At 33.7% G+C, this 14,396-nt stretch overlaps 1 protein-coding gene across 3 annotated transcripts in view; it reads left to right on the forward strand.

The window, feature by feature from the left end:
- The first annotated feature begins 739 nt into the window (after positions 1 to 739).
- The window catches only part of LOC143253144 (uncharacterized), a 29,608-nt gene continuing 15,951 nt past the window's right edge, over positions 740 to 14,396 (forward strand). Inside the window, exons 1-3 of one of the 3 annotated variants that reach the window (XM_076506482.1) lie at positions 740 to 880; positions 2,351 to 2,431; positions 11,462 to 11,702. In XM_076506482.1, the coding sequence (XP_076362597.1) occupies positions 838 to 880; positions 2,351 to 2,431; positions 11,462 to 11,679 (342 nt within the window). In that variant the 5' untranslated portion in view covers positions 740 to 837 and the 3' untranslated portion in view covers positions 11,680 to 11,702. Of the gene's footprint in view, positions 881 to 2,350; positions 2,432 to 7,555; positions 7,780 to 10,957; positions 11,075 to 11,461; positions 11,703 to 14,396 lie in introns of those variants that run through there. The other 2 variants (XR_013029403.1, XR_013029402.1) reach the window with 2 other exon arrangements.

The following is a 14,396-nucleotide window of genomic DNA, read 5'->3' on the forward strand; positions in this document are numbered from 1 at the left end:
CACTAAAGCCAAATATTTATTGTCTACACTGCCTAAAACATCCTTGAAACAACGTAGTTGTCATCAAGCTATATTGAAGGAAGAATTGTGAAATGATTTTTTTTTAGTTTGAATTGGAGTTCAACGAAAAATATATATTTAAAATTAAAATATAATAAACATAGTTACATGAGAAAATATGAGAGAAAAGATTGAAAACTAATTTTCATTTATAAATTCCTCTCTATATCAAAAGAATCTACTCATTTTTTGCAAAATTATCCCTATATTAATTTATTTTGTTTCATTTATTAGATTTCAAGTACAGATGTTTATCATGAGAGGACATTACAATCGAGTTTCCTTGTTGCTATAGGTTACAAAATCAATAGTTAGCTGCCAATCAGCAAGGCACGCACCTACTTTCTATAATCCTTAGGCAAATTTTAATTTATAACTTACTGTTTTTAATGGATTTAAATGGGGGTTAAAAGGAATCTAGAATCCATATGTTCAAAAACTTGAACAGGAAATGATTGAAAAAGAGAATTCTCTCAAATTAAAATGGGAACACACATTTGATAAACAGCATAGGAAAATACCTTTCTTCATCCAATCTCGACTCTCTCCGCCTAAAGAAAAGGCAGACCTAGCTAAAGAACCGCCCCCATACCCAAAGTAATCGAAGAAAAGGCGGAACAAATTACAAGTACATTTATAGATAATATTTATTAAGAACATATTTAATTTCACAAACAAAACCCACATGAAAAGAATAGATTGCTAACTAACTTAAACAGGCGACTTTTGGGTCTCGAAAGGAATGAGAATTATTTAACGAATGAATCGTTTTCTATTATGCGACCAGTGACATCTGAAATCAAAGTTGTTTTATGTGACGGTAAGTTCGTTGTGCATTCCAAGGATGTGTATTATTGATTGTTTTGCCGATTAATATTATATCCGTAATATAGATACATTGTTTATAAAAGCAGAGATAAACGTTTAATAAATCATATAAAATTAATTGCGTATAATATAAACAATTCACATATTTATTATACGTATAGTTTGAACTATAATTGTAGTCAAACCAAAACATATGTTTCGATTTCTCTGTTTTAATAATTATATTACCTACCGTTTTAACAAAATGAAAGCTATAAGTAAAGGATGATACTTTGAGTCGAAAGTTTGTACTTTTGTGTTAGATGTATTTCACGTTAAATTGCTTTTAACGATGTTTACGTAAAAGGAAAATGTTTACATCCAGCATCAATATCTTACACATTTTATGTGGTAAAGTTTGGTTTAAAGATTAAATATGAAAAACAAAACACAGTAGTTTCGTATTTTATCATAGATTCAAATATGATTAGATATAAATTGTATCTTACTTTATGAAATGATATATAAAACTATGTCTAGTACATAAGAGGCATAAATATTCTTTTTATGTTTTTTGTTTTATTCTGCTTTTATTCAATGGAATATCTAGTAGAAGGTTCGGAGTGACGTACAATATTATATGGTTAAATATGTTTAAGCACGGTTATAGATTCTCATAACGTTGGAGTTCGCTGAACTGATTAGAATAAAAAGAAAAGGTGATAACGAATTATCGAGGAAATGGCGTTGTTGTTTTAATTGTTTGTGTGTCATGTATTAATTTTCATTTGTTACGTGACAATAAATTTTAAACAATGTTTACTTTGTATCCTAGGTTACAGCTCTGATATACTGCTAATACAAGTTTGTTTTGTTCGTTTGTGGTAGTGATTCTACATATTTTTCTTTGGATAAATTTTGTTTGTTTGTTTTGAAATTCGCACAAAGCTACTCGAGGGCTATCTGTGCTAGCCGTCCCTAATTTAGTAGTGTAAGACTAGAGGGAAGGCAGCTAGTCATCACCACCCACCGCCAACTCTTGGGCTACTCTTTTACCAACGAAGAGTGGGATTGACCATCACATTATAACGCCCCCACGGCTGGGAGGGCGAGCATGTTTAGCGCGACTCGGATGCGAACCCGCGACCCTCAGATTCCGAGCGCATGCCTTATCGCGCTCGGCCATGCCAGGCCTTTGGATAAATATTATATATGCATACGTACTTATTTGTGCAAATTTGGTTCTGAAATTAATAGTATTAGGCCTCCTGCGCAATTTGATGTAGATTTTGAACAATAGTTACACCTTTTTTTCGCTAAAAATCAGATCTATTAGGATTTTATAGGTTCATTGTGAGTAATAATAAATCATATAGCTTTAAAGTAAGATAACCGAATTCTTTTATTTTGATTGGTCAATAAGAAATAAATGATGCGGTGGACAGAATGTGTTTTAAGTATAGTTGCCAGTTTTGTTGAACAGAAGAAGAGCTGGGGGTTTCCAGGGTGATTATTCTCCGAAAATATATGAACTCCTTCAGAAAACAAAAGAAAAACAAACAAGGTAATCTAATGCAATTTCCTGAACAATAAGTATCAAATTAAGTGAAAACATAGTGTTAGTGACCCCAAACTTTGTACTTTCGTGTGTCATTGAAAATAGTTATTTATGATATACGGATACAACAAAACTGACTGATACTTTGTAAAACGGTATTATTATCTTCTAAGGTCAGTAGCTGGTATTATAAAAAAGACTGACAATTATGTTTCCAAAAGCCAAATATTATTCTGTAAGTTTGTTTGTGTGATTGTAATTAAGCTAAAACCTGCACAATGGGTTGTGTGTGCTTTTCTCACCACGAGTCTTGAAACTCGGTTTCTAGTGATGTAAGTCCGCTGACATGCCGCTGTGCTATTAGAGGGCGAGTCTGTAAGACATCGACAGAGCAGAGAACGTAGCAGGAATTTTGGTTTAATATTATCTGACCTCGAACCGAAGCTCAGGATCAGATATAACCGGGGGAGCTCAGAAATTTTATTTCTCTTCGCCTCGCCCGTAGTGGTAGTTGTTTAGGTAACCTGTATATTAAGAACCCGCGACATGGGAAAAGTTAAATTTTGAATTTAAAAAAATAAATAAAAAGAACTATGTACGACAGTCTCCATACCTGATTCAGTTAAGTTAAATTAGCAGGCAAGGAAACAGCGGCTAAAAATCCGATGATTGGCACCGACCAATGACTATCGCAGAGTAAGACATCCGGATAGTAAAGTCCCTTGCTCAGTGTATACTCTGTGTCTTCATTTTAGTATTTCAAAGTGGTATAAATAACCTATTACAAATGCAAATCAAAAACTGAATTAAAATACTGAATTAAAGCTGAATATAATAGCAATAATAAGTAGCTCAGACGTAAAGGTTTCATATGTAGTAATACAAGTAACTAGAAAAATCTGGGTGGAATACGTTCGTCTGAAATATTTCTTAATAATACGCTATCAAGTGATTTAGTACAACACACAATGGCAAGCAATAGCAGTGAATAACAGTTAGTTGATATCAGTTACCTTTTCCAAAATCTGTCCTTCCTCTAAATAAGTGAGTACCCTTCAAAGCGCTCACGATTGTTTAATCTACGTGCAAGTTGATAACAAAGATTAAAGTAAAAGCTGTCACAGAAGCTTCGCCTCATTACTCTAATAAATGTTCACCAGTTACTGTTCCTGTGATATTTACCCCACAGTAGCACATCCTGCGGACTTATAACGCAAGAAACCGGGTTTCGATACCCGTGGTGGGCAGAGCACAGGTAAACTTTTGTATAGAGTTGAACATAATTACAAACAAACCCACTGTGTCAGTCGAATTTGTTCACACATATTAAATGAAATAATACAACTTATGTAACGCAAGACGTATTTTTCTATAAGCGTTCTAAATACGTACTTAGCGAAATTTCTAAGAAACCTGCCCGCCGCTAGTACAGCGGTAAGTCTAGGGATTTACAACGCTAAAATCAGGGGTTCGATTCCCCTCGGTGGATTCAGCAGATAGCCCGAGGTGGCTTTGCTAAATGAAAACACACACACACTCTGAGAAACCACCACATGCTGATGAGTTTTTGTTTGTGTTTTATACATAAAACTACACAGTGTTCATATTGTTCAGTAGACACATCCCCTAAAATAATGCAGTCCCTATGTTGTGTAATATAAATCACAGATTATGTGTTTTGTACATATGACAAAAGTAATAAAGGAAGAATTTTACGCAAATGATAAATCCAGTTCCTAAACTGTCAAACATAAAATTATTCAGAAATTTTTACACAAACAACTAACTGTTCTTATATTGTGCCTGTAAAACACAACGATGGTAAAATTATATTCCAGTTGCAAACATCACCAATGGTGATGTTTTACAGGTATAAGAATGTAATGTTTATGTTGGCGTTAATTGCTTTTACATACCCAGTATTAAACTTTAGGAAACAAAAAGAAAGATACATCTTTTGGCGAGTTTTCCTCAGTCTTCACTTTCATTCCTTATACTGATAATGTTTAACACCATATAATCTTACATTGTATGTAAGAGAAATCACGGTTTATCAGTGAGAAGATATTATTAATTTTTTTTCTCTTATATGTGTGGTCTGTTGTTCGGGAAACATTTTATAGAACATATTGTTAATTTGAAAACTTAAGCTGTCTATTATTACTATACCTTACAAATTCATATGATAAAGCATTATTTATAAAGCAAAAACGTTCGTTTTTGTTCTCGAAAGAACAATCGCCACCAGACGGTGTATTTGCCTATGTCTAATATTATTTTAATTATTATCACCCTTATTATGCTATGTGATATTTTAATGTATAGTAGTGAGATGCACAGATGTCGTTGCGAATAACTGCAAACATTCGCTTTGGTATGGTCGATATAAGCGTTTGCAGAAGGCTGGCTGGAATGTTATTCCAAGTGGTAAAGATGGCTTCACGAAGATCATGCACTGTTTGGAATTGACGTCCATTTCTATAGACTTCCCTTGCTATCCACCCCCAAACATTTTCAATGGGGTTCAATTCGGGCGAACACGCTGGATGGTACAAAATAATTACGTTATTCGCCATGAAAATGTCCATTGTCCTGCGGCATTGTGGATTTCAGCGTTGTCCTGCTGAAAGATCCAGTCATTTCCACACAAACGAGGGCCTTCAGTCAATAAGAATGCTCTCTCCAACATGCCAATGTAGCCAGCTGCTGTTTAACGCCTCTGAATAACCTGAAGCTCCGTTGTTCCATGGAAGGAGAAAGCACCCCAGATCATGATGGAACCTCCTCCACTGTGTCGTGTAGAAAATGACTCCGGTGGGATATCCTTATCGTGCCAGTAACATTGGAAGCCATCCGGACCATCCAGGTTAATTTTTTCTCATCAGAAAACAAAACCTTCTTCCACTTTTCTACGTCCCATTTTTGGTGCTTCTGTAAGGGTCTTAATCTGGTTCGACGATCGGCTGGTGTCTTGTCAGACAACCCGTCGAATCCACCTGCTCAACGCCGGCGAAATTTTTTTGGACCGACTACTTCAAACTCTCGTTCCGTGTCCCTCAGAGTATTTTAAGAAATTTGCAACAGCAGTTTTACTACGCTCAATCTCACCAGCGATGGCACATTGAGAGAGACCTTGCTTTTGCAGCTTGTTCAAACTCTGTCAACTTTTAGCCTTTGCCATGTTTTTACCCAATGTAACACAGGGAATGTCAGTGGGAGATGTTGACAACGCTAATGTTTGAACACAAATGACTAAATTTCGTTACGTGTTTACCGATTAATGCTTCGTTTCAGTATGGTCTTTAACTTTTGACCAGCAAGTATTTAGGCTAATTTCATAGTGTTCACATTTTCCCTATTAAATGCTAAAAAAGTTTTTTATTTTTATTTTCCCTTTTCTTATTTTCATCTTTCGAAGCTCTACTCAAATAAGTGGTTGAGTCTAACAACGCAAAATGCATATTTTTTCTTTATGTTCATTGGCCTTAAGATTTTGGCCAGCAGTGTATATGCCTGTATGTATATGAGTGCATGTGTATACATATATGTACGTGTTTGAATTAAACAGTAACGGCGTATATTTTCTGAGCAATTCATCTTTTCAGAGTCAAATATAGACTTTTTCTTATTGACAATATTGTATAGTGCATAACAAAATTTTAAACCTTTCTTAATCAGTTATATATTTATCACATTGATGGATATTAATAGTGTTAAATAGTAACGTTATTGGTCTTTTTTATGTAGCTATAGAGTCTTAGCTGTGATCTACATACATGTGGGTATGTGAATGAATACACAGATACATTGTTCTGTTTATTTAGTACTAAATTTCAAATTCCCTAGAGAGTTAATATTGATGAAACAATTCTCTTAAGTACTTTGACATTTATCTATTTAAACAGCTATTTTAACAAAAGCAGACACTCTCTAGAAGTATACATATAACGAGAATAATTATTAGTTTGCAAGAGTTATTCTCAAACCTTCCCCACCTTTCATACACCTCGAACTATATATTTTAGGTTGTCGACTATTAAGTTTTGTCAAAATGCATGTTCAGTTATCTAGTTAGTTTCCAAAGAACTTTCCGAAACAACACTAGTAATATATATAGTCACACTGTGATAGTATTTTCTCTGCAGATAATACTAAAACAAACCGAAAAATATATATTCTGTATCCTGTAAAGATTATATATGATGTGTGTAGCCACATCGGGCTATCTGCTGTGCTCACCGAAGGGAATCGAACGGCTGATTTTGGCGTTGTAAATCCGTAGACTGACCGCTGTACTAGCGGGGGGCGATTATATGATTGTATTAACTCTGGGAATACTACTTCATTCAAACAAACAATTTGTGTAGTTATTTTATACATAACCTAACGTGGAAATTAACAGATGTATGTGATAATTCTACATTATTTAGCATTTCTCAACAGTGATATGATTTAATTTTGCAAATACTAATGAGAAAAACTATAATTAAAAGAGGTTAAAATCGCTTTAATACCATATATGTTAGCTCTACAATAATCACCATATATATATTAACTGTGGTATAATCTAACTTTGCAAAGATTAATGTGAAAATTTATCACTTACACGGGTGAAGCCACTGTATTGCCATACATGTTAGTTCTGCAATAATCACTATACATATATATTAAATATGATGTAATCTAACTCTGTAAATATTACTGTGGAAACTTATAGAGTTGGTTATACTGTAAACCCAACACTTAAACAAACTAAATCTTCAGCAAGAGTAGTTATCGTTATTATGTTGAAATTCATTGTTACATTTGCAGGGTAGCTCGAAATATGAATCTTACCAATAATTGTTTCTTAAAAATCTTTACTTCTAAGTTTCTTTTTTTTTCTAGTAGAAATAAAGATGTGTATTGTGTTTTATCCTATTGCTTCGTAACTACACAGTTACTACTATTTATTTTTATACTTTGGTGTAATGTGTCTCATAATTATGCCAATTATTCATCGGTGTACTGTAACTGATCGAAAGCCATTCTGTATGGTGTATACCTACAACTCATGCATTAGCAGTGTAGTTGGGACCGTTGCTACGCAACCAGCCAAGCATGCCTGTGCCCCACATGGTTGTTGTGTTTTATGTGGACAGGTGTGTTCGCGGTACTGTGGAATAGGCTTATTAAGTCTACGACTGTTTTCCAGGTGTTTTTGTAGCCCAAAAGTGTGTTTGGTCAAAAAGCGATTCAAATGTCGGCTGTTGAGTACTCTTTTGAAAGCTAAGTATAGGAAAACTGTATATATATATATTCGTTTACTTATTTATTGATATCGTACCTTTATGTATATCTACTGACCAAAAAAGGTGAGTATCTAATCTCAAAGCTCATTTATGTAATTTATTCAATTAAAGATTGTTTTACTTGAAGACATAAGATATATAAATAAAACTGTAATACTAAGTTCGAAATGTCAGTGCTCTAACTTTCTGTGAAATGTAATTTATTGCTTTTTTAACTAATTTTTATGTTTAAGGTTTCAGTTTAAATTTACGATTAACATTTGAAACGAAATTTATCAAAGTTGGCCCGACATGGCCAGTGGGTTAAGGCTCGTAATTTGATGGTCGCGGGTTCGAACCCCCGTTACACCAAACATAGTCGCCCTTTCAGCCGTGGGGGGCGTTATAATGTGCAGTCAATCCTGCTATTCATTGGTAAAAGATTAACCCAAGAGTTGGCGGTAGATGGTGATGACTAGCTCCCTTCCCTCTAGTCTTATACTGCTAAATTAGGGACGGTTAGCGCAGATAGCTCTTGTGTAGCTTTGCTCCAAAATTCAAAACAAACAAACAAATGTTATGAAAGTTAAATGTCTCTTAACGAAACACTATAGTACAGATCGAGGTCTTCCTTTATTAATGTCTGTTTTGTGTTTGTTTTTCACTATTGTTTTGTTGTTGTTAAAGTACAAAGTTGCACAATGGGTTGCTTTGTTGTGCCCATCGCAGTGAGCGAACCCAAAAGCTTGCGTTATAAGTTCTCAGACTTCGAAACGATCCACTGATGGACATTTGTATTTATAGTTTGTTCATCATTAGAAAACACAGTGAAGTACCTGTTACTCATTTTTCGTGTTTATATGTGTGTATTTTATATAGTAAAGTGACACCAGGCTATCTGCTGTGTCCACCGAGGGGAATCGAACCCCTGATTTGAGTAGCGTTATTCGGAAGACTTACCGCTATCCAAATGGGGGGTAGGGCTCCATTTTTATATACGTAAGGTATTTATTAACCAAAGAAGTATACGATGTAATAGGATATAATGTAATTTTTTGAAACCTAAAATATTGTACAATTTTCTCCTGTTATCCTACTCGATTTCTTCACGTTAACAAATGTGTTATAGATTTAGTTCATTTTTTACGAGAGGATTAAAATTTTCATTGATATCAGCTGTATGGTTGTTCAAAGACGTTCAAAATTCGGACTTAAACAAACAAACACAACCTTAACTCTATATTTTGTTTCATTCAAATTTGAATTGAAAGTAAATGAATAAATAGAAATAAGTCATTAACATCGTATAATTCATCCTTTATTCACTTCATAATATGCAACGGAAAATCGTACTTTTGATATTCGAGGCGCTGTTGTTGAAATGGGAAGAAAACACACAAATTTCAACTTTTGATAAAGAAAAAAAAACCAACAAAAACTTATATGTTACGCTACTTCAGTACAATTACATTTAATTTATTAAAATAATTCAGGTAACTATACTTTTACTTCAGAATATGGTAATTAACATTGTATTACTATAACGGAGGTTCGCTAAAAATACACAAAGAAATGTCAAAGTATCAATAATTTAGAATGTTTAAGTAATCGAACAAATCATAGAACCAAAATAAATTTTACTTTATTTATCATGGTACTGATTAGGTTTTATATAGAATTCTTAGAACCTGATAAAACGCTATTATATATGATAATAAAATGAGTATGTGTGATGTATCGTGTTTAGGTCAACTTGAACCACGGTACTGATATAGTTTGCGTTAGCGTTGTTTAAATCATTGTTGTTTTATTGTTATTATGCGATTACAGTGTTTTGATAAAGCAGTTTGTGTATTTTCTATCTTAAAATTTGCAGGAGTTGGGAAAAAACTTAAGAATGAAACCAACTGTACAAAGCAAATAGAATATCTAACTCAGTTTATTTTTTATACCTGTAATCAAGTTTTGAATAAAGCGGATATTTAACCCTTGTAGCTTCCACAGACAAGGTATTTTTGCTGAGGAAAATGTTATCTAAGATAGTCACAAAATCAGTAACGTTTTCAAAATCAACATCAATATTTAGTCACATTAGTCCAACGGATTTCCGCAAATCCAGTTTGCATTCCCATCATATACGCCCATACTAACACTCCAAACTTTTTAGTATATTAACACGTCCCAGTAGATTTACATTATTAAATTTTTATGTTGTTTGATTTTAGTTTCTTCGGCCACCTTTTTCACAAAGATTGCTGCTTATATTGGATGGGAACATTATTCTGGACTCAGTTGTGGTTTCCAAATTCGTTACTGTCCAAATGCTATGTGAGTTTCAAACAAAACAATAAAAAACTACCTTCTTCAAAATGTTTTGTCCTTTGACTCCACCTTTGTTTTATTAATAATTTTGCTGTATATGAATATTCAATCTCTCCTTGGAAAACTTCATATAAGGATGGTAAAGGTGTGGCCCGTGGTACCACCTCTCGTATTTATGGTAAAGTGCTATATTTACTACAAAACGTTCTTTAAAAGCGAGGTTATCTTTTGGTAATAGATTTCACAATAAATATATTTTAGTGGTAGTCAATATTATGACAAAAAGTTCGATTTAATACATAAATAATGATTGTTTGTGTTGTGAACTAGTCATAAGATATCAGATTTGTAATGAACATCAGTTGGCCTGTCATACCTGTAATCTATATTTTCGGCCAATATATCGTATTGTTAAGTACGGCAACTTAAGAAGATAAATGTATAACATTTTATTGCCCTTTATCAAGAATAAATAAATAAACAAATCTTTTTACTAGCTTCAGCGATGTTAAAAGTTTCAAAGTATTTTTAAGACCATATTAAGCTTTTTTTTTTTCTAACAGATATTATTCACCTGCACAGATCTATTAGTTATCATACCAGGTTTACACATTTAACGTGTATTCGTTAAGCACAAAACAATACAATATACTATTTACACTTAAATGGGTTTTGATATTCTTAACGTTATATGCATTCAGACTTACTGCTGAGCACGTACGCTCGAAGTCCAGTCTATGTGTATAACGTAACTAGTTATATTTCCTTTCAAAATAATCAGTCACGCGTAACGTTACTATTTTATTTAAGAAAAAAAAAACATAAATACAAACAATAGTGATAGCACAGCCAGTGATATACAAGAAATAAACGTTTATCATATTATGGTGTTGAGTCAGAGTGTGTGTATTTTTATGTTGTGCAACTAGGGCAGCTGTGACTCTGAGGATGTTTAGTTGTAGTGTACACGATCTGGTTAAATAGTTGTTTTGTATTACTGTAAAACCATCTGTTACGGAACGGGAGCATTTCGAAACAGAAAACTTTACACAGCTGGGTAGATATATTTTTCAATATTAATTTTCAATGCATAATTCGTAGATTTAAAATATAACAGTTTTTGTATATAAAGTTTTTTCTTTGAGTTTAACATGTTACGAAGCTGATAACTATCACACCACAAATACTTCGAAACATCTTTCTTAGGGTTTATTATGTTATGGAACTAATATGTGAAAACATTGTTTAACTTCTCACCCCTGATATTGTTACAAATGTTTTTGCATGACGCACAATAAATGCTGTAATTCATGAAACGTTAAATGATATAAATCTTAGTATTAAATATAAGTCGTGAAAATAGAGGGACAGGTAATCATAATCCTGTTGTAGTTTTTTTTTATCAACATGTCCTTTCTCTAACAACATAATTCATTCAATTTAGGGATTAGTAAAGAACAAAAAGACCCCAAGAATTACCTACAGTTAAAGAAGATGAAGGATCCCGAAGATCAGTTCTTATATCCTATCACAAGCCACTGGGAGAAAAGATGGCGTCACTGGCGTCTCCAACCCCAGCTAGAAACTCCTCGACATGGCCGCTCGTATATAGTTCAAGATTATTTCTACCGTAGGAACGGCATCAACTTTACCTTGCTCTAACGAACTTTCTACACATTCTTCAGGCAAGTTTTCTATTCAACTTTTTATTAGTAGAGTTTTACCTCCAAAGATAAATGTTTTATGTAAACTATATCATAAACTTTAAATAACCGTTTTGTAAGGGCATAACTTGCTAAAATACTTTTATAACGTTATGTGGCAGTGAGAAAATTTGTTATTATATAATTTGGAGCCATACTTATACCACATTTAATTTAAATTACCTTAACTTCGCTACCTGTTGTATCACGCGTAAAATGTTTCGAGGGTGTTTTAAGTAGACTGTACTAACCTATTTATTGGGCGAAACTCATATCCTAATATCATGGGCTAACTGAACGTTATGAAATAAGAGAAATAAAAATTTTAATTTATCAATTATTTTTGAAACCTTATCTATGCATAAAATGACGATTATTATGTTTGATTAAACTGACATGCCACGTTAATTACTTTTATGTCGTCCAGTAATTGCTCGAATGACATCATAGCTCATAGGTAAGTCTGAGAGCTTATGAAGTTAAAAATCTCGTTTTGACACTCGTTATGGGCAGAGTACGGATAGCTCTCACTGTGTAGCTTTGCGCTTAATAAGGAAACAAACATCGTATTCACAGACTAATGTATTAGTTTGTTGTTGCAACGGTGACTAAACTTTCTTTAAAATAATATCTTCGTGTGATGCGAAAAGCAGTTAATTAAATTGGTGTTATCATATCATGACGAAATCATTTGATTAAACTGGTATCCAATGTATATATTCACATAATGTTATACTTGACTGATTTAGCTGGTGTTCAAGATAATTATTCTCGGCAATGTTGTGAATAACTGACAAACTAGTATTTTGAGATGAACATTTTTTTGTGGTATTGCAACTGACTGATTACCCTAATGTTTTCATATGGTATCTTGGTATGAAACTTTATCCGTAAAACTGATGTATTCATAAAACTATTTTGTTAACCCTATATTCATCTAAAGAATCTTCAATGTCCAGATAGATGTTCCAGGAGACATTCTAATTGACTGTGTAAACTAATATTTTAAGCCGACAAGTTCTATATTATATTTTTTATTAATTATTATAAGTATCCTAACACGCGAGTTACAGTTCTCTCCATCGTTACACTTCTGCTCAGTTTACACTAATCTTATGAAATATTGCTCCATCTTGTTTGAAATTTTGGACGTTGTATTGGAAACTATAAATACAAAATTCATCTTTTATGTGATTTAATCAGGTTTATAGTAACTGCTCAGTTACCACTCCCGGTCGAATTAAACTCCAGTAGACGTTTTACTTGAATGCCTGTTACAACTCTTGTCATACTTATTGCTAATCCCAGATCTATTCTGAAATTCCATCACTATGGCCAGGTCGTCAGGGCGCTCGATTTGTAATTTGAGGGTCGCAGGTTCGAATCCCCGTCACACTAAAGATTCTCGGCCTTTCAGCTGTGGAGGCATTCAAATGTAACTGTCAATCCCACTATATATCTATTCGTTGGTAAAGTAGTAGCCCAAGAATTGGCTGTGGGTGGTGATGACTAGCAGCTGCCTTCTTTCTAGACTTACAGTGCTAATTTAGGGATAGCTAGCACAGATAGACCTTGTGAAGCTTTGCGCGAAATTCAAAAAACAAACAAACAATACAGTCCTTAAATTTGCATTTCAACTTCTATCATATCCATTCTTATTGACACGTCGAATTTGACCTTCTACTCACCGCCCTCTATCGTCCTGAAAGAATCCCAATTGTTAAAAATTAAATTATGACACTGACACTTGTATTTGAAGTTTTAGTATATATCTAAGCTTTATTGAGAGGGCTGTTGTGACCATTTAGTCTCTGCCCTCCATCGTTTTAAACTGTTAACATTACAGTGATCTTGTGATTAAACCTAATTTACGTAGATGCTTTTTGCCACATCTATTCACTGTCTTTCTAAACTATTAACACTGTACTACACTTTTACTATTAGTTTGAACATTCGTATTCTCTTTGTTAGATCTATTCTGACATATAAATTAGTGATCTTTGATTTTTAAAACTTTCATGGCATCCATGTTTTTGAAAGTCTATTTCGACATTTCAATCACTGCAGTCTGCCATTTTAAACTAATCCCTGCCGTTTGAAACTATTAATATTACAGTACTCTTTTCTTTCAACTATAATCATCGCTATATGTTTCTTCCAGGTCTAATTAGATCTTACGTTTCTCGTCATCAAGAATAATTACATCTTCCATTCATTGTCTTCCTTATACTAAACTAATCCCTTACGTTCTAAACTGTTAACACTATTCTGGACTTGTATAACAATTTTAATAATATCCGGCATGGCCAAGCGCGTAAGACGCGAGACTCGTAATCCGAGGGTCGCCGGTTCGCGCCCGCGTTGCGCTAAACATGCTCACCCTCGCAGCCGTGAGGGTGTATAATGTTACAGTCAATCCCACTATTCGTTGGTAAAAGAGTAGCCCAAGAGTTGGCGGTGGGTGGTGATGACTAACTGCCTTCCCTCTAGTCTTACACTACTAAATTAGGGACGGATAGCCCTCGAGTAGCTTTGTGCGAAATTCCAAAAACAGTTCTATTTCCTAACCTGTATTGACGTGTTCAAATTCCCGTCGTTCTTTATTGTTAACACTACACTGGAATTTATAAATCTTACTGTATTTTGTTATTGCTAGATCTAATTTCAACTTTTAGA

This window comes from Tachypleus tridentatus, chromosome 6 (genome assembly GCF_004210375.1).
Source record: "Tachypleus tridentatus isolate NWPU-2018 chromosome 6, ASM421037v1, whole genome shotgun sequence".
In the NCBI taxonomy this organism is placed as follows: Eukaryota; Metazoa; Arthropoda; class Merostomata; order Xiphosura; family Limulidae; genus Tachypleus; species Tachypleus tridentatus.